Here is a 22330-nt window from a genome sequence, read left to right as displayed (position 1 = left end):
TTGAAGAAATAAAATAAAAATAATTCCAATTTAGTCTCTTAAATGAAATGAGCATACTAGAACCAACAATATTTGCATTCTAATAGTATTTTAAAAGACAGATAGACTGGTATCTATTATTCTATCATATTTACTATTGTAATAATGTTATTTAAAATTGTATTGGATAACATCTTATTAGAAATCAACCCACGTATCTATTTGATAACATCTTATTCCAATTCTTTTACATTTATGGTTTAACTTATTTTTCAAGTAATATATATTTTTTTTCAAGTCATGAATCTATTATTAATGTGATAAAGTAGATTACATATTTATCACATTAATTAAATTAAAAGAAAAATTACCTAGAATTCAATTTTATTTATTTATACATTTATTATTTTAATTTTTTTATATAAATATATTTTTAAAGATTCCATTTTTTTTCCTATTAGTTGTCATATGCATCAAATTAACTAAAAAATTAATGATCATAATAAAGTATTTATTTTTTATATATTGTTCATACTAAATAATTTTTATAATAGTTGATCCAAACAAATATTTTTTAATTTTTTTAAGATAATATTTTATTTCACCATTTAATTTTATCTTGTAATCCAAATTTTAAATATAATCATTTGTATCTATCTTGATAAATTATTTTATATATATATATATATATATTTTATTTCTTTTGGTGACTTGTCACTGGGGTATTGGAGAGAGATGTGTGCGGTAGATACCCAAAAAATGACCTTCATTACCTCAGTCAAACCTTTTTTTTTTCTTTCTTTCTTTTTTTTTCTTTTTTTTGGTATTTTTTAAAATACAAGTACAAAATTTTCTAATATTACAACATAAAGAAAACAAAATGTTGGGTTTTGCCCTAAATATTAGTGCTGCATCATGGTCATGGGCCATTCATAGTCAATATTTCGGTAAGAATCTCCAGTTTGCCGGTCCGGTTGGCGGAAGTGAACCGTGTGACCGGTTTATGAGTTGTTGAACTCAACGAAATGAAATTGGGCTCCCTTCTCTTCTGGGCGCAAGCTTGCAAGCCAATGGATGAAAGCCATTATGTTATTGGGCTCCCTTCTCTTCTTGGCCCAAGATTGCTTGCTGCCCAACCTACCAGCAACCTTAGAAGCTAATGGATGTCTCAGGGTTTTTGGACAAACCTTGCATGTTGGACAGTGAAGCCTGAGGGATCCCTTTCAACACAATTGTACCACATAGCTAGCTGATCATTGATGAATCTCATCATATAACTCATGCTACTCATAGCTAGCTGATCATGGCGAAGAAAGGCATATTTATAATACACCCAGAACAATAATTTAAAGAACTTCCAATATCAATAAACCTGATGGACAAATAAGCAAATAAATGACATTTGATGGCATTGATTCATACTTGCAGACAGGCTATTGATTCATACTTGCATCAAATTTAACTACAAAACCAACCTCCACGTCTGATGGCATTTGATGCAAAGTTAAATGTGAAGCCGTGAATGTAGATAAAAAGCAAGAACAGTTGGAAAGCTAAGAAAATTACCCCCCTCCATCAATCTGGACCTCCATTGGAATGATCTCAGTCAATGTGTCCCCTCTATGGTTCTGTGTGGCACTGTAATGATCTGAGTCAATGTGTCCCCTCTCTGGTTCTGCATCGACACTGGAATGATCCTTAGCCAATGCGCCTGGAATGATCTCAGCTAATGTCTTCACACCTAGAGGGAAGCCATCACACTGTTTCACAATTTCGTTTTGCAATTTCTTCAATTTATCATTCTGTTGAGGATTCAATTTGCTTTTATCAGCTGCATCATTGAACATGGACCAAATCTCATCCTTACCAATGCCTTCCATGCTATGCAGATACTTATCACCCACCATCCCTTTGGCCACTTCCTCAAGTCTAGTAGTAATGATAACTGCATTCCCATTTCTTTTCTGGTCTCTACCAAATTGGATATTGCAGTCCCTATCAGGCCAGTTCAATGCCTGGCCTAGACTGAAATACCAATCTCTGGTTTCATCCCATATGCCATCAAGCACAATCAAGTACTTTTTACCCAACAACCGACGGCCAAGGGAGGACAACGGCTCCTCAGTGCTACAGCTCCTTAACTTTTCATGTCCATGCTCAGTAGTCAACTCCACTAACATGTCTTCCACAACTTGATTTAAGTCTATGTCTGCATCAATCTTTCCTGATAAGCTGATCCAAAGTGTGGGGAAAAAGGCACCCTGAATATGTTCGTCATAAAAAAGTTGTCGGGCAAGAGCTGTCTTGCCTGAACCTCCAATCCCAACAATTGCAATGTCCTTGAATCCCTCATCAGATTGCAGAAGCCAATTTCGGATTTTTGAGAATTGTCTATCAAAACCTCGTATCTCCGACACATGAGGATACCAAATTTGACTTTGATTTTCTGGATCATGACTTTGACTTTCTTGATCCTCACTATGATCGGGTGAGCCATTGGAGTCTTCTATGCACGGATACAGACCAAGCTCTCTCTTGATTCGCACCAGCTCCTCCTTGGTGCTTTTGAGAAACCAGAAGTGGAAGAGATTGTAGAAAGGCAAGAGAAACTTGGTGCTTGGGATTGGGTGCTTCTCTGAGAAGATGAGGCAGTCGGTGTACACAGCGAGGAGCCGGTAGAGCGTATTCCTCATTTGGATCATTTGGATAGGCGTGGATGAGGTGATGTCCTTTCTAAGCAAAACGCCCCGAATCCTTTGAAATTGACGATGCGTAGGCAGTTGCCTCCCTTGATCCTCTGCTTCCGCTAAGCCATCAATGAATTTATTCCTCAGAAACTCTAAAAAATCTTCCGACATTTTCAAACAACCCTTGAACGCCCAGCCACAGGAATTCGAGCACAACCCTAGTATCTGCTTCTCAGCCTTTTCTACAATATTAGAGTAGATATGATCGGACTGGCCCTGATTATCAATGCATCTGATATTCTGAGGATCATCTCCACATCTCTAGCATCAAATGTTATTTTTCCCCTAAATCTCCCTTTTGAGGGGACTTCCATAGATTTCGCAGGCAAAATCAAATGTTTAGGCTCAAGCGCATACAGTACTTTAAAGTATACAATCACAGAGAACCGATGCGGCTAATCAAAATAAAACATCGCAAGGGACGAACCGCACCAGAAAATCGTCAAATTCAACAAAATCTCACCTTTGCAAGTCGAGACCAAAATTGAACAACCTAAAACAGAAAGATTAATAACCAAAATGGATTATTAAAAGCATGTAGGATTGTAAGCAATCTTTAGGGAGACATTTCTCCCAAACAGCATCCTTACTCGCTAGACTTTGGGCCGCACTGCAGAGAGAGTGGAGCTCGGCGGAGAAGGTAGAATCTCCCCCGAGATTTGTCCAATTTCCCTTTCTTTGTTTTGGAAGACGTGTGTATTTTATTCACATAAAGTAGTCATCAATTTAAACCCTACCATTTGCGTTTGTTTACAATTTACTAAGGCTATGTTTGGTTCCAGAAAATGCTAATGAAAGGAAAAAAATGGTTTTCTTTAATTTGGATGACATGAAAAGTATGATGGAAAAAAATATCAAGGGAAAAACGGGGGGGGGGGGGGGGGGGGGGGGGGCGAGATTTTATCGGGCTCTTGTTCATCGAGGCTTCACCTCTAACTTCCTCTTCTTCGGTGGCTATGGCTTCTCACCGTCGTCGACCCTTTCAATGGCCACCACTATCACCCTGACCACCTTCCAATGTCGAAAACCTACCCTTTTCAGACACTCGAGTTCCCAGGGATGAAGTGCGTTCTTCAAATCAAGTTCCCATGGATGAAATGAATTCTTCAAATCCAGTGAATGTATTCGGATCCATGTCTTCAGATCAGGTATGAATTGAACTCCAATCCACCTCATCCTGTGAAAACTCGGAACCCAAGGTAATCTCTCTCTCTCTTGGGTTCTCTGTTTGGGTTTCTAGGTTGCTTTCGCCTTTCCCGTTTCTTAAATTTCGCTAGAATTTTTCTAAACTTTCCTGGCTTGTTACTTTTTGGATTTGATTTGATTTTTACCCTTGATGTTTTGCTATTGTTTACTGGCTTATGGTTTTTTCATAATTTGGTTGGGGGAATGGGTCTACAGTTGTGTATTGCATATATGTATGTTGTTGCTGCCTCTAAGTGCTTGGTTATTGTTTTGTATCATTGTTGGTGGCATCAATTTTTGGAAGGTTTAACATTGGATTGTTAGAAATATCAGTTTCTACTCTCATGATTAGAAATGTTACCAGCTTGTTGTTTCTTGAGTTTTCGATAATTTACAAGTTGAATTTCAAATTTTGGACTTCTTCTTTCCTTGATTTCTTTGATTATATACATTTTTGCGGCTACCGAACAGAGCATAGAATTCAGTTTGATTGCCTTAGGTGCTTAAGGTGATATGTTTTGTATAGATAGCATCATGGGGTTGTGGAGTGGCACTCTGTATAGTTGGCTAATTTCAGTGGTTGGCTGCTGTTAGAAGTTGCGTAAACCAACTTAAGGATAATCAAGTCTGCAGCTACTTTTACCTTAGTTTTGATACCCGTTTTTACATTTTTATCTAATCCTTTTTGCTCATGTATCTCTACATTGATCATAGGACATATCTATGAATTCTGCATGTTTCATTGCAGATAAATGAGTGGTTATTCAAAGGGCAGTGCACTGTAATGGCAACCTCCATATCATCTTAGCTCATTCAAAACAATGAGCAGTTTATTATAACATCCTTTCTAGTGCAAGATTACCAGTTAGAGAGAAGAGTTCTTGATACTGATATTTGTAGTATAGATCTGATAGGAGTTGTTCTAAAAAGACCCTCTTGTTTTTGGAGAAGGAGAATATGGTGTCACTGAGATACTTTATGTTGTTGCCAGGAGAAAGAATTGTGAGGTTTTTAGGCTTGTTTTTTATTTTGTAGTCTCCCCAAGGTTCTCCACGAGCAAAGGTGGAGAGATGGAGGAGCAAATTGGGGAGATCCCTTATGTTTTTAAGTGAGAGATGATAAATAAAGTTGGTCATGCTACTGCTAGAGGGGGAAATTTGGAGATTTTGAAGGAGCTCCTTAGTGAGTTTTGGCCGAATGTAAGATTGAAATATGTAAAAATAAAAAGTTACTATTTTTTATTTTTACAAATAAAAAATATTTTATATTGTATCTTTTTATTTTTACAAATTTAATTTTTAAATTTAGATTTAGAAAATCCTTTTTAATTTTGAATTTTATATTTTATATAGTAGTTTTTTATTTTTACATTATATGAACATATTTTATTTCTAAATTTTGATTTTGAAAATCTTTCTGAATTAATTTAAGAGCTTTCTATTAGCTATAAATGTTCCCTTGAAAATAAAAAATAGTTATTACTCGTATATTTTATTTGTATTGCATGAGGAAAATTTTATACATAAATCTTATAATTATTAATAAAAAAAATAATAGTAGAGACTTTTTTATGAGCAATGTTTTATGTCGAAAAATTCACGTTTTTCAACAGTTTTTTTATTGAATTAATTTATTTTATTATTTAATAAATTGATAACCATCTAAGCAAATTGTTGATTTTATTTTTCTTCTATTTTTCCTTGACTTTTTTTTTTTTTTTTGTGGTTAATCAAATAAAAGAAAATGAATTGTTTTTTTGTTTTCCCTTGAATTTTCCATGGATAACCAAACAAGTGAAAAAAATTATATTCCTTTCCTTAACTTTTTCTTTCCTTCAATTTTTCCTCCCAATTTTCTTTCTCTCGCATTTTCCAGGAACCAAACATAGCCTAAAAGAACTAAAAGAACTTGCTAAAAGAACTAAAACTTATTAAATAGCAATATTCTGTCCCCTTCAAGGTCGGGAAATAGATTGTTTCCATATGTTGTTCAAAATTACCATACTTCATAACTGTATGAAAAATCAAAATTGGTGATTGTCATATTTTGAAGATGTTTGGGAAATACAAACCAAGGCTGTCAGTTCAAAATTGGGTAAAAATTCCTTTACATGGGTGGGTCCAAATCCAAGGGTAAACATTATGAAGCCTGAGCTAATGAGGGATGTTTTGTTGAAGCCCAATATCTTTCAAAAGACTCCCTCACACCCATTGGTCAAGTTGCTGGTTTCTGGTCTAGTGGCCCAGGAAGGTGAACAATGGGCCAAACGTAGAAAGATCATCAACCCAGTGTTCCATCCAGAAAAGTTGAAGGTAATTTTCAATGCCCAGTTTTTAAACGAGAATATTTCACCTTAGTTTCCAGAAAGATCATCAACCCAGCTTTCCATCCAGAAAACTTTCAATTTTTTTTTTTAAAAATCATTTTTAATCCTATAAAAACCTGTATAAACATCAGAATTCCCAAATATTTCAGTCATTTTAGTGAAGTACTGGTGACTAGTTTCTCACATACCAAGTGTCCTACCTTTTCCTTTCTTTGTCACATACTCGTATAGTCTTTTTCCCCCTTTCTCCAATGGGCCGTTTCCATAATTTTACCACTGAAAGAGATGTTTTTGGTCTTTATTATTATTGTGTGGTTGAACTTGTTATAGAACATGCCACCGACATTTCATTTGAGTTGTAGCTTTCGGTGGAGGGGTCACGAGAAAATTTGACATGGGATATGATTGCTCGGACAGCATTTGGCAGTAGCTACGAAGAAGGAAGAAAAATATTCCAACTCCAGAAAGAATAGACATATCTTGCAATCAATGTTGCAACGTCGGTCAATATCCCAGGATGGACGTATGCATAAAATCATAAAATATTTCAAGAAATTATGCTGCTCAGTTTTATGAATATACACAACTCTGCTTGTTTTTCCTTTTTTGTTTTTTTGTTTGGATTTTTTTAGCAGTGCTTTGCCAGATTTAAGTAGATTTGCTTGAGTTTCTATTTTAAATGCTTTTAGTGGAAGGGTTTTCTCTAAAAGTATTTTGGGAGAATTGTGTTTTGGGCCCAGCTGGGCCCAAAAATTAACATTTGGTCCTCCAACCACCCATATTTAAGCCCAAGACCCAAATAAAGTATGAAAATTAAGATGAAGGATATTGTTTTTCATTAATTCCTAAAATACCCTTATCCCTTATATGCCTACAAGTGAGTGTGAATTTTAATTTTTTTTGTGTTTTTTTTCCTTTTCTATTCCCTATTAAATATTACTCATTTCTAACTTTTTTTTTTCCTTTTTATTCCAATATATATTTCTATTTTATGTCAAATAAAAAACAATAATATTTTTTTATTTTTCATTTTTAAAGATATTGAATCTTTTTGCTCTTATTAAAAGCAATGATAAAAATTTTGGGATTTTTCATCCAAATATTTTTTATCTTTATGTATTTATCTTTTAATTTAATTTTCATTTTTTATTTTAAATTTATATTACCCTTTCATCTATATTTTTCTCTTATTTTTTATATTTTCTACATTAACCATATTTTAAAAAATTTTAAAATTAACTATCACTTCACTTTATTATATATATATATATATATCTTTTTAGATATTTAATTTTTAATGTTTTTATTTTAAAATTTTTAAAAAGATAAATTTGTTGAAAAAAAATAACTAAGATATGAAGTTCTAATATTATATTAATAATTTTTCTTATCTAGATAGACTAATGCAAAGTATTTTGACCCACAACAAGAAAATTGTCAATACAATTTTTTAGTTAAACTTTAAAAATTAAGTTTCAAATAAAATATATTATATAAAATTTTATCTAAAAATTATTGAAAGTGGTATTTAATTTTTTTATTTATTGACTTTGAAACTTATCTAATTTTTTACTTGAAAGGTAATAGAACATGTTTACAAAAAAAATTAGTTTTTCATTTTTAAATAAATGAGTATAAATATATTAAAAAAAAATTAAAGATAATCTTAGTAAAAAATTTGATAAATATGATTATAATTTTAAATATAGATTCATGTGGATAAAATTTCACAAAAAAAAATAGTGGAAAGAAAGAACATTGCTAAAACTACAAAAACAAAATAAGCAATTACAAAAATTTGATGATGAAATTTAAAAATAAAATTCGAAACAATTCTTGAGTGAGAGAATTTGAGTGGGGAAAAAATATTTGAGTGGAAAAAAATGGGAAAGTTTTTCGAAATCACTTTAAATCCTTAACAAAAAGTAGTCTTGTACACCCTTATACAATTAGTAAATTTGTCTTGTACAGTTAGTGTAATACCCTTGTACAGTTAGTGTAATACCCTTGTACAATAACTCAAATTTCATACATCATTTTATGAATATCTAACAATAGGTCAGTTAACCATGTTTGCATCGGTTTGGTTTTAAAAAGGAAAAAAAATTGTTGTATAATTTTGTTTTACAATCATCATAAGTGAGGTACTTATTAAAATGACCATATACAAGTTAGATAAAATACATGAGATGAATGTATGCTTAACCAATGTGTGTAAGGAATGTCATTTATCCTTGGTTAAGAGAAATAAACAAACAAGTTTTTTAGGATCACTTAAAATCCTTCACAAATAATAGTCTTGTACACCCTTGTACAGTTAGTATATTTGTCATGTACACTTAGTGTAAATACCTTGTACAGTGACTAAAAAAAAACGTTATTTTATTTTATTTTCAATGCAAAATGTAATTAAAAATAAGACAGAAATTACTTAAAAACTATTATTTAAGTCAAATTTATTTATTTATTTCCTTTTATTTTTGGAAATAAAGAAAAAAGAATAAAAAATTTATTTAACCATAAGAAATATGAATATAAGATCAGTTGGAAAATTATAAATTTATTTATTTATTTCATTTTATTTTTGGAATTAAAGAAATAAAAAATAAAAAATTTATTTAATCATAAAAAATATTGATATAAGATATATTAAAAAATAGAAATAACCCCAAATTTATTTACTTATTTCATTTTATTTATTAAATTAGAAATTAATTTATTTTAATAGATTAAAATGTGCACAATTGATTTATTACTTTGTTAATTATGGATATATTAAAATTTTCAATAAAAAATAAATAAAGAAAATAAAATTAAAAAGAGTAATAAATATATATAATTTAGTTATTTAATTATTTTTCATGTAAAAGATAGTCCCACAAAAAACACATAATTGATCAATTTCTTTGTTTAATCGTAAACATACTATATTTTTTTTATTATTAAAATAACTAATGAAAAAAAATAAAAATGGATAATCAATGAATGAAATTTAGTTCTTTTTATTATTTTCATATAAAAAATAGTACTAAACACGATTTTCAATTTTTATTTTTTAAAATAGTTTTCATTTTTTAAATAAATGTTTTTTCAAAAAGAAAATATAAAAAATATAAATCATATTACTATTTTTTAGAAAGTATTTTTTAAAATAGCTTTCGAACATAATTTTTCTTTATTTATAATTTAAAATAGAAAATAATGTTGATTTTCAATTATTTATATAAAAAAAATTAAAATAATGAAAAATCCAAATTGTTAAAATAGAATTATTATGGTTGCATGAATAATGGTGCAATAAAGACAAAAAAAAAAAGTTTATGTGAAAGGTCATTGGGTATTTTAGTCCATCACTATTTTATGTCCTTAAAAGGTAATGTATAGAAATTTGAAGGATATATTGGTCTTTTAACATCTCATATCCTTTCCATCAATTATGAAAGTTATATGGACCAAATGTTAATTTTTGGGCCCAGCTGGGCCCAAAACACAATTCTCCCAAGTATTTTTGGGAGAATAAACTGTAAAGTGTTTCTCCAAGAAGCATTACAAATAAATTTTGAACTTTCTAAAAGTATTTTCTAAATTTTGTCAAACGCTTCATTTTTCTTCAAAAATGTTTTTTTTCTCTATAGTATAAGTGTTTTCTAAAAGCACTGTCAAATGGATTCTTTATTTGCTCAAATTTAGGTTTCAAGTCACCCTTACATTTTCCTAGAGTTTAGTTGATGTTTAATAAATCTCTATGTCCTAGCTCACCATATTCAATTTTAGGTAAATTTAGTCTTCAATGCATCATTTACTTTCATGAAATGTTGACACCATGAAACCAAAGAAAATTTTGGGCTTTGGGGAAGAAGCTATAATTTACATACTGGTACATAAGCCTAGTAGAATTTAATAGGTTGAACACAACTGATATGAATATTCTTATAAACCTTTGGGCAAATTCACCTGTGTTGCATTAATAGGGTTGAAAAATCAAGCAAATAATTAAATATATGGAGGGAGATGAAGGCTCCCCTTGAACAAACTTTTAAAGGTCTGTCACAAGCGCAAAATTCCCACATAAATTTTCATGTCTATGTGGCATTTAGAAGCTCTCTAAGATAGTCTACACCTTCCCCTATGAGATGGCAACAACATGCAAGGCAATACATGAGGTTTATAGGGCACCAACCCCAACATGTATTTTATTAACTTACTAAATAAGAATATAAGACTTTAGCCAAACTTCCATAATAGCTTCAGTGAGTTCAAACTTCCCTCATGATCTCCCTCTCTATATCCCTCTCAAGATTTTTTCCAGCCTTTCTTATTTATAAAGTGGCACCACCCACTCCTTGTTAGATTAGAAGTGCTACTAGTTCTACTAGGAATTTTCCTAGTAAGTTGTGCCAGTAACCACTCCTACTTGGACTTTAAATTCTAGTCCTACTTAGACTATAATTATGTTAGGCATCAAGACTTCTACTCATGCTTGATTTGCAGTCCCACTTCAAGTCCAACTCCTCATGCTACTATTGCATGCATCTATATATATGGCTCGTGTGTAGGATAAGCCCTCTTTTGGCATGTACATCCAGATTGCGTTTATGCTAGGGCAACATGCTCTTGCATCCACCTTGCTGCTGTTGCAATTCCATGCCTTACCCAAGCCCTCTTTTTAGTGCGACAACATGTCATGGCATTGCACCCATGACTCCCCATGCTTAAGGCATTACATCCTTATGTATTGCATCTAAGTTGGCATCGTTGCCCCGCATTGATATGCCCATTCAAGTCTCTCTTAGTGCTATACTTGCCATGGCATTGCACCCATGGCTCACCAAGTCATCTCCTTGCACAAGGCATTGCACCCTAGTACCACCTTGTTGTTGTTATTGGTCACTCATGATGCCAAGGTGTCACCCCATGAGGCCTTAGGATCGCATGGTCCATGTCAAGGGGCTAACAAACCATTCCAACCTGATGTAGTTGATGCCCTCATTAACTTAGACCGTGGATAGGCTTGGACTACCTTTTCAAATTACCATAGCATCACATCTCATTCTAAACTAGCTTCTAATTCAAGACTATCCTTCTACTGAACTAGAAAATCAATTCTTCAATTTTTCTTGCTCATTCCCGTAGTTCAATGTTCCAATATCTTCTCTACCTCACAATCAAATTGCTTTCTAATCACTCACCTTGCCTGTATCCTTCTTGAGACTAGGTTTAAATGATAAGGCTTTAAGAAGCTCACATGGATCGTGAGGTGTACCTTTAGGTTGTTCGGTAACTTTAATTTGTAAGCTACCTATCTCCTTCTGCATAACTTCGAAAGGTTCGTCATATTTGGGAATTAACCCTCTCTACATAGTCTTGTTGCTAATTTTCTTCCATATATGAGGGGTTAATTTTAGAAATACCTTATCCCCAATCTAAAATTCTAAGGGTCTTCGGCCCTTGTCTGCATACTTTTTTCATTCTTCTAAATGCCTTCTCTAAGCTCTCATAAGCTTCATCGAGCATCTATTGCCAAGACCTTGCAAATCTATAAGTTGCAGGAAAATTACCACCAAAATTTTGCTTAGATACCTCCAATGGCATATCTTTGACAACATTTCATAGATAAAATATTTATTAATCGGAATTGTGTGAAGAATGAGAATTTTTATGAAAATAGTTTTTAATTTTTTTAATTTTTTAATTTGAGAATGGACATTTTATCAAAATTCATTTTTTAATAAAATACTCTCATTGGAATTTTGAATTTTGCATATATACATTATCCTATAATATTGGATTTCCAATTAGGAAATAAATATTTTTGAAAATTCTCTAAGAAGATAAGTTATTCATCAAGATAAGCATTAAGTTGTTACCAAAAAGATATTTAGTGATTTGATGGAAATAAATTTCTCTCACAACATTTCCTAGAAAAAATATTTATTAATTGGAATTGTGTGACTGAGAAGAATTTTTATGAAAATAGTTTTTTTTTTTTAATTTTTATAATTTTAAATTTTTTTAATTAATTAATTAATTAATTAATTTTTACATTTGAGAATGAACATTTTATCAAAATTCATCTTTTTAATAAAATACTCTCATAGGAATTTTGAATTTTGCATATCGACATTATCCTGTAACTTTGGATTTCCAATTAGGAAATAAATATTTTTGAAAATTCTCAAAGAAGATATTTATTCATCAAGATAATTATTAATGCTTTAAAATCTCTTTTTCAAAAGGTTAAGAGGGAGAGGGCCATAGGCAAGCTCATAGCCTCCAAGATTGAGCCCATCTTGATTTTGGGTGCATCATCATTCTAAAGATGGAGTAGCCAAAGGAATCAAGATGTATGAACTATCCTTTATGGACAAAACTATATATGTTTGTAGTGGGAGTGGTCAATCCTAAAGATGAAACTCTTCACTTGGTAACATTGATGTAAGGATCTTGGTTACACACTCAACTTAGACAGGACGTAGTAGTATCACCTAAAGTTGTCACACTTGCATGGGGTAAGGGCTAAACAAAAAGGGTATGTTGATCAATGTCTTAGGATAACTTTTAAAGTTTAAGGCAAGTTGATCAATTAGAGAGGGTCTCTACCCTGGTCATAAGAGTCATGACCTGCCTAAAGAAGGTTTGATTCTTATAATACTAGGATACCTTGCAAAAAGACATGTAGTTTACGAGCACTATATTTTTGCTAAATTACTTACCAACTTACATTGAATGTTCAATTCTTTTTATTAATGCATGAAATTATTATATTTATTACAAATATAATGTCTTTAACCTATCACCTCTTATTTCATGTTTAAATTGTACTTAATTATAGATTGAAAAAAATCTGGATATAGTATTAATTACATAGAAGCTGATTTAGGTAGAGTTTGTTGTTTCCTTTGAACAAACTTATCATAAAGTAAGAGAATCATATCAAAGGTGGCATAAGGTGGATGAGAAGACTAAGTCTCCCATACTAGGGTCTTTAGATAATGTGTTGCAAAAGCAACACATGTCTACTGCCACGGTCTATGATATTCTCTTTAAAGTTGCAAGGGTTATTTGGTGATAAGGACAAGTCAACTAGACAAGTTGTCCTTAAGACTATTATGAACACTAGGATTCATGTTATCTTAGAGATCTCACCAGATTCCTTTGGGATGGTTAAGTGACCAATCTTTTCTGTTGTACCAAAATACTTAAGCCTAATATGTAGTAGCTCTGGTAAGAAAAATCAAAGAAAAAACCACTAACTTTTGTAGTATTTCAAGTATCATCCTCAAGGACTGGCTTTATAGGATTTGTTAATACTAAGGTAAATGAATTGCTTTTGTTTGAATCCTAAAGTGGAAAACAATATGCAAATAAAGTCAAACTAAGTAAAAGAAATTAAATTAATAACAAAATGAATATTGATTTTACATTTGATTTATTCAAGTTTGAGGTTTTCCACAATTCAACTTAGGGTATAGAAATTAGAAAAAAACAAGGGTCTTTTAAGAAAAGTGATCTTAGGGTTTTAAGGTCTTTGGCCGTTCACGATCAACTTGAGTTCTATAACTTAAAATTGCATCTCTAATTTTCCCTTTTTAAAACAGATTCCTAAAACCATTAAATGAATGAGATTGATTACTGGTTTAAGATTTGACTTTTTAACTCTTCCTACTCCTACTCCTTATAGTTTTTTTTTTTTGGGGCAAATAATGATAGGGAAGACTGAGATAACTAATGATAAAGAGTTACCAAGAATCACTAGTATCAGGTAATAACCTACCGTATCATTCCCTAAACTAACTCACAAGGATAGAATAAAAAATTGATAAATTGTCACCCAACCCAATAATTAATCTCATTGTTATAATAATTTACCCATTGTTCCTATAAGCTTCTAGCCTTTAGATTTTCATGCTTCAAGCCCCAAGTTGGATTTTTAGCCTCTCATGGGGATGATGTCACATTCACAATCCATAATAGGGTAAAAATCCATAATTTGAATCAAAATATACCAAAAACAATATATTTAATAAAAAAAAAAAAAAAAAAAAAAACCAGACCAAAGTTCTCATCTTCTTCCATATCTAATGTCAAACTTTCTGGAAAAAGATCCAAGATACCTAAACCCTAGAACTAAGAGAGTTTAAATAATATCATTAATTACTTAACATGTGGCACACTCTCATTGGCCACTTATTACAAAATAATTACTTAAATTAAAATGACTAAAAAATAATAAAATGGTGATTTCTAGTCGTGTAGGGCCCATTCAAGGTAGATGAAGTGCCTTAGAAGCATTTCTTGAGGTAGAGGATGTGAACATCAAAGTGGCAGTGGGTGAATTTGAAACTGTGGTCATTTAGAATTGGATTTCAAATTCATAAGTTGGATTTCAAAATCATTTTGAAATGACCCTTCAACTTTGTGTAGTTGTATTCAAATGGTCATAACTTCTTCATTTTAGCTCTGATTTGCACACCATTTGAAGAGTTGGACTCCTGACTTCCCAAGCTTCAAAATGATATATAGTATGTACAAAATAGAATTTGGAAAATACTCCAAATTTTTCCTCAAATTCAGAGTACATGCTACCACCAGATTTTAAGTTCTAAATTTCCATACAGCTTGATGAATCTTGCTTCAAGCCTCATTTCCCATGTTTTCTTGCCTTCTTTCTTACTCCATAATGGTCATTTCTCATCTCCCAATCTTGTGATACCCTTGTCTTGCCTTTCCCATTTCTTGATATTTCAAAATCTAAAGTGATTGAACTTTCACCCTTTTCTTCCCTTGAACTTGAGATAAATCTCCAAAATACAAGTTAAAATCATGGCTAGGGTCTTAGCATCGATTTAGGTCAAGTTGGGTGATTTGATTGTCCTTTGGTGCACAAATCATACGAATATGTTCCATTAGAGCAAATATTTTGGCTCTAATAAGTAAGAATAAGAAAATTGTCAAAGAGTGGAAGAGTGTTCATATGGAAGTCAAGGTTCTTCAGGCTCTTCTACTAAGAAGAAGAATAACTACATCAAATAAGGAAAGTTCAAGAAAAGGAATGAGATAATAAACTCATGGGTAGTAATTCCTTTGTGTCCTTTTAGGACACTAAAAAGAGAATGCTTGGAGTGCCTAAGAATAGATAAGGACACATCATGTTCTCATTATTGAATACATAATGGTGGATCTCACCAATTGTGGTGGATAGATTCCAGGCCCACTATCTGTAGTTCTTTATAGAGTTTTCAACAAGTGAGAAGGTCACATGATGGGATTGTACTTACCTTAGCTTTAGTTACAAGGTTAGTTGTTCAAGTTTGTAGGAGGTATTACCTATTTTATGTAAGACTCCATTATCACTTTGCCAAGTAATGAGAATAATGAGATCTCACTAAAAAAAAGAACCTAGCACTAGTCAAATATTTGAATTTTAATGCCTTAGTCATATTAATCTAAATAAGATCCAAAGACTAATTAAGTCTGGACCTTCTTATTCCAGAGAATCTTTCAGTTTGTGAATCCTATGTAGATGGTAAAATGACCAAGAGGCCCCTTTATTTTTAGAGGACATGGAACCAAGAAATTTTTGTAGTTAGTGCATATTGATGTGTATGAATTTTTTTGTGTTTATGCATGGAAAGTATGAGTATGTGATCATTTTACTGATAAATACTCTAGGTTTGGATATGTAGATAGGAAATCTGATGCCTTGGATACAATCATTGAATTTTAGGTAGAATCAAATAACTTATTAGGCAAACATATCAAGGCACTTTGATTAAATCAAGGTAGTGTGTCTAGTAAGTTTGATTCCTTCTATAAGGAGCACATGATAATATCTCAGTTATGAGCACCAAGAACTCCATTAAATGGAGTAATGGAAATAAGATATCAAACTTTGAGACATAGACTGATCGATGATTGGGTTTCTCATTACTTCCCATAATCTTTAGGGATATATCTTATAGATTATGTAATACCTCTTTTTATAAAGAGGTGTATTAGTTTATAGCATACCCAAGAGAATTTCAAGATTATTACTTTATAATCAAGATTATTAGAAGGTGTTTGTTGCTACAAATACCAGATTTCTGATTAAGACTATATGATATATAATAAGGCAAACAATGATATAGATTGGAGAATACTAGAAGATAGTCCCACTATACATAAGATACTATGGATCCAATACCTGCTTCTAGTACATTGACGCCTTGTCGTAGTGGGAGGGTTGTTATACAACCAAACCGATTCATGTATTTGGGATAGTATTTTGAGCCATTCTAGAGGAACATGAGATCGATCCCATAAATTAAAATGAAGCAATGAGCGATGTGAATGCACATTTTTAGCAAAAGGCTATGGAGGTAGAGTTAGAATTCTTATGATTCTAATGTAGTCTGGGTTTTTGTAGAAGGATTTGAAGGGATAAAACCCATGGGTGTAAGTTAGTCTACAAGAGAAACAAAAGAGTAGATAGAAAAGTTCAGATTTATATGGCTAGGTTATAGCTAAAGGTTATAATTTGAAACATTATTTCAACTATAGGAAACCTTTTCACTAGTAGCCATACTCAAATCCATTAAAGTACTCCTATCTGTTGCAGTGTATCTCATTTATGAGATATTATAATAGGATGTCAAGATACTGTTCTTAAACAATTATCTTGATATTAGCATCTATATGATGTAACGAGATATTTTCATATCAAAGGGCCTTGTGTGTACAAGAAACTGCAAGGAAGCATGTTGGTGTCCTAAGATCCTATAGGTAGATGACAATCTACTCATTGAGAATGATGTGGAGATATTTTCATTAATCAAGATCTGGTTGTCTACTTGGTTCTAGATGGAAATCTAGAAGGGGCATAATATATTCTTAGGTTTGATGTCCTTAGGGATTATAAGAATAGGACAATTGTGTTATGTTAAACATATACTCAAGTATCTTTTGAGAACAAGGGATTATCTATTTGTGCTCCAAAGTGTTGCAATAGTTTAGAAGGTGATGTGATGGTTGACACAATGCCTTCTATAGAGAACTTAGTGGATTCCTCCACCAAGACATTGATAGGGAGAGTCTTTGTTGCTCACAAGGATAACATAAGTTTTAGATGAGTATCTAGTATGCTTTATAGGCATGATGCTTTGAGGGCTAGTGGGAAAATGTTAGGATAGAGCCCTTAAAAGCATGACTAATGTAATAAATTTGGAATTCATTATTTATTTAATAATGTTCCAATTTCACTTTTATCTATCCTTATTCCATGTATTATACTTTATTAGCATTCTTGTCTACATTTTTTGCATTGTACGTGACTTAGGTGCATTAGAGTTACACAAAAGATCCAAATCATGGGTTCCTTATAATAGTTGACTTGTTTACAGTTGGTTCATGGGTCTAGGCAACCCATTAGAGGTTGTAGTGCACTACCTCCTAATTAGAGGGATGACTAGTCTTAGGTATCAGGATGGTTTCCCATGGTGAGTAAACTAGTGTGTATAATTACACATTGGACACGACATACAGTGAGACATGACTTAAGGCTATCAAGTAGCCATGACCTCACTAAGCTGTTTCATTTTATTGTCTTTCCACCTTAAGAGAATATTGAACTTGTACTAAAGTTAGTAGTGACTTTGACCTATAGGTGAAATCGTAAGCTAATCATATATTCCCTGTGGATTGGGTTACTATTGATGGAAGTTGGTAGCAATAAGTATTATCAATAGAGGCACCATGATATCTCATGGGATTGAGACAGTGTGTCCCCTTAGGTGATTTTAAGGAAGTATGTTCATGGAAACTATGGCCATAGTAGTTCCTTAAGCGGAACTTGACATAGGCTCTTTGAGAGTTAAGACATGTCAATTGAATACATAATATGAGGATCTGTAACTCAATGATAGTAGAGGTAGTCTTGAAAGGCTGATAGCTTTCACTTTGTTAGACTACAAACACCAGTTCATGGAGATTGAACACAATGGATATCAAGTCATGAACCTGAGTACATAGTGCCTCATTGTTATTTACATAGGATACTGGAGTTTAGTTGATTATCTATAGTGGGATGTCGAAGCAACTTCATAATTGGATTCTAAGGGAGCTAGTACTTCTATGGGTCTCGAGGGTCCACGTTTTGAGCTCATATACCTTGTTGGCACGGATTTTGAAAGTCGGATTGGCTCTGTGCATAAGTGCGTTTTGGTAATTACACAAGGTTGTACACGGGTAAGTGAATGAGGTCTTTGGATTGGGCTAATTGATTAATTAGTAGGCCTTATTGGGTTAATTAATTAATTAGGACCCATTTTGGGTTAGATTAAGTGACCTAAGCCTATGTGGGCTCAAGTCACATAAGCCCAATTAGGAACCCTATAAATACCTTATAGGGGTTAAGGTTTTTATAACTTTTTGTCTTCCACCATTCAAAGAGAAAGAGAGTTATAGCCCTTGCCCTCTTTTCCTCCCCACCAGAAGTGTGCCTAAAACAAGATTGAGTCATCGAGCAGAAGATTGTGGATTTATGAGACTTCCAACAAATTCAAGGTTATTTTCTACAATTAGAATTTAAGGTTTGGGAACATTCAAACCTAAAGGTTAGTAATTTAACCCTAAAAGATTGTTTTTTTTTAATAAAAAAATTGGTATTGGTTTCGATGCTTAGATCTAAAATGCTAACAAAAATATTAACAAAAAATCGATAATATGCTAAAAAAATTGGTAAAAATTCTAATAAATTATCAATATATCGATATTTTTGCCTTATATATCGTTTTGAGGTCCACTATGTTGAGATTGAGCCCCTAAAAAAACAAGATATGATGTAACAAAGTTAGACTTAACCATCCTCTTGTTACCCTTTTGGGGTATTAACATTGATTTGAGTATTTAGTCCATGTCTCTTACATTGTATGTAACTTGAGTGCATTATGAGTTGCACAGAAGATACAACTCATGGGTTCCTTGTAAGTAGATAAGTTGTTGGTTCATGGATTTGGGCAGTCTAGTAGAGACTATAGTGCACCAACTCCTAATTAGAGTGATAACTTGTCTTGGTCGTCAGGATAGGTTTCCCATGGTGAGTGCACTAGTGTGTGTGATGCACAATGGAAAGGACCTATGGTAAATCATGATGCAAGGCTATCAATTATCATGATTTACCAAGTTACTATACTGCATGGACTCTCAACCTGAAAAGGATACTGAGCCTATGCCAAAATTAATAGGAGGCTTTGACCTTTGGATGAGACCCTAAAGTGCTCATATATTCTTATGGACTAGGTCACCGTTGATGAAGGCTAGTGACAACAGGTATTCTCAACATAGGCACCATGATATCTCATGTGAAGGGAAAAACCCAAATCTCTCCGTTTCCCAAGCCCGAATCAGGTTAGGAATAGGCATAACTATCCTAGGATTTTTCTAAATCCTATGAACAACAAAAAAATAACATTTTAAAGACTTTGAAGGGATTTAGAAATGCTAACGAAAACCATACCTCAGATTTAGATGTTCTTGAATCAAATCCACATGGTGAAGATGAAGAACGAAATTAAAGAAGTCTCATAAACCAAAAGTCTTCTGCCTGATGACTCCAGCCTTGATCTTAACACACTTTTGATGAGGATGGTAAGAAGAGTGGATGCTATGACTCTCTCTCTTTGTGGAGATGGAAGACGACTCTCTAGAAAAAGTTATGAGAACCCTAACCCCTAAGGGGGTATTTATAGGGTTTCCTACTAGGCTTAAGTGACTTGAGGTCATTAAGGGCTTGGGTCACTTAATCTAGCCCAAAACGGGTCCTAATTGATTAATTAACCTAATAGGGCTACTAATTAATCAATTCGCCCAATCTAGAGACCTTGTTCACTTGCCCCTATGGAGCCTTATGCAATTACCAAAACACCTTTATGCATAAAAGTGATCCTAGAGCCAATCCAACACTCATAACCCATGCTAATAAGGTATATGAGCTCAAAGTAGAAACCACTAGGATCCATAGGAATATTGGCTTCCTCATAATCCAATTCTAAAGTTGGTTCAACATCATACTACAGATAATCAACAAAACTCTAGTATCCTATGTAAATAACAACGAGACACCAAGTGTTTGGGTTTATGACCTACTATCCATTGTGTTCAGTCTCCCCATGAACTGGTGTTTGTAGTCTAATAAGATGAAAGCTATCAGCCTTTCAAGACTACCTCTACCATCCTTAAGTTATAGATCCTCCTATTGTGTATTCAACTAATATGTCTTAACTCTCAAAGAGCCTATGTCAAGTTCCATTTAAGGAACTACTATGACCATAGTTTCATAAACACACCTCTTTAGGATCACCCAAGGGCACTCATTATCTCAATCCTATGAGATATCATGGTGCCTCTATTGAGAATACCTATTGCTATTAACTTCCATCAATAATGACCCGATCCACAAGGAATATATGATTAGCTTAATATTTCACCCGTAAGTCAAAGCTATTGCTAACTTTAGCACAAGTTCAATATTCTCTCAAGGTTAAGAGACAACACAATGAAACGGCTTGGGGAGTTCATGACTACTTGATAGCCTTAAGTCATGAATCACTATAGGTCCTATCTAATGTGTAACCATACACACTAGTGCACTCACCATGGGAAACCTGTCTCAATAACTGAGACTAACCATCCCTCAAATTAGGAAGTAGTGCACTACAAACTTTAATGGGTTGCCTAGACCCATGAACTAGTTGCGAACAAGTCATCTATTTGCAAGGAACCCATAACTTAGATCTTTTGTGCAACTCCTAATGCACCTAAGTCATGTACAATGCAAAAGATGCAAACAAGAATGCTCATAAAGTATAGTACATGGAATAAGGATAGATAAAAATCAAATTAAAACATCATTAAATAAATAACGAATTCCAAATTTATTACATCATGTCATGGTTTTAAGGGCTCTATCCTATCATCATGGGATTGAGACAATGTGTCCCCTTGGGTGATCTAAAGGACATGTGATCATGAAATCTATGGCCATAGTAATTCCTTTAGTGGAATTTGACATATGCTCATTGGAGGTAAAGTATGTTAGTTGATCACATAATAAGTGGGATCTGTAACTCAAGGATTTAAGAGATAATCTTGATAGGTGATAGCACTACCTTGTTATATTACGGACACTAGTTCATAGGGAGTCTACATGTGGTGGATAATAGGTCACTGACCCAAGCACTCAGTGTCCTGTTGTTATTTATATAGGGTATTAGAGTTTAGTTGATTTTCTGTAATGGGATGTCTAATCAACTTCAAAATTGGATTTTGGAGCTAATATTCCTATATCCTAATGGTTTTGTGCATAAGAGCATTTTAGTAATTATTTAAGATTGCCTAGGGATAAGTGAACAAGGTCTCTTGATTGGGCTAATTGATTAATTAGACAACCATATTGGGTTAATTAATCAATTATGACCCATTTTGGGCTGCATTAAGTGGCCCAAGCCCATATGGGCTCATGTCACTTAAACCCAGTTAAGATCCCTATAAATACCCCCTAGGGATTAGTATTTCTATAACTTTTATCTTCCACCATCTAGAGAAAAAGAGAGTCATAGCCTCCACCCTCATTTCCTCTCCACTGAAAGCAGGCTAAGAACAAGGTTGAGTCATCAAAAGGAAGATTTTGGGTTTACGAGACTTTCAACAACTTCAAGATTGTTTTCAACACTTGGAATTTAAGGTTTGGAATCATCCAAACCTAAAGGTTAGTACTTTAACTCTAAAAGATCAGTTTTTTTAAAATTAGTATTACTTCTGTTGCTTAGATCTAAGATGCCAACACACCAAAACTCTATATATCATCGAAATATCACAACATTTTAATCCTTGTTTATATCTCTAGCTTTCTTGAAACTCTCTTGAAAGACCAAAGGTAACTCTATCCTTAACTTAGTCTCTCAACATCAAAATTTTCTTTGTTTTTTTTTTTAATGATTTTTTCTCTCACAAATCATGGTCAACTATTAAAAAAACTAAATAAATAATTAAAAAAGTTGAAAGAGTACTCATTTTTTTTCTCATTCAAGATATTATCAGTTCATAAATTTAACAT

The 22330-nt window shown here is 32.8% G+C and overlaps 1 protein-coding gene across 1 annotated transcript; it reads right to left on the bottom strand.

The window, feature by feature from the left end:
* Nucleotides 1-1357: 1357 nt before the first annotated feature.
* LOC104877649 (disease resistance RPP13-like protein 4) lies at nt 1358-3421 on the bottom strand. The gene is made up of 2 exons (XM_010646421.3): nt 3317-3421; nt 1358-3219 (listed from the first exon to the last, which is right to left on the bottom strand). The coding sequence occupies exon 2, from the start codon at nt 2835-2837 to the stop codon at nt 1542-1544; it is 1296 nt and encodes a 431-aa protein (XP_010644723.1). The 5' UTR covers nt 2838-3219; nt 3317-3421; the 3' UTR covers nt 1358-1541.
* Nucleotides 3422-22330: the final 18909 nt, after the last annotated feature.

Source organism: Vitis vinifera, chromosome 19 (genome assembly GCF_030704535.1).
Source record: "Vitis vinifera cultivar Pinot Noir 40024 chromosome 19, ASM3070453v1".
In the NCBI taxonomy this organism is placed as follows: domain Eukaryota; kingdom Viridiplantae; phylum Streptophyta; class Magnoliopsida; order Vitales; family Vitaceae; genus Vitis; species Vitis vinifera.
The sequence above is the reverse complement of the archived record's forward strand: the minus strand, read 5'-3'. Positions and strand labels throughout refer to the sequence as shown.

Excerpts from the sequence above, each read along its gene's own strand:
- LOC104877649 (XM_010646421.3), bottom strand. The coding sequence starts at position 2,837 with ATGTCGGAAGATTTTTTAGAGTTTCTGAGGAATAAATTCATTGATGGC.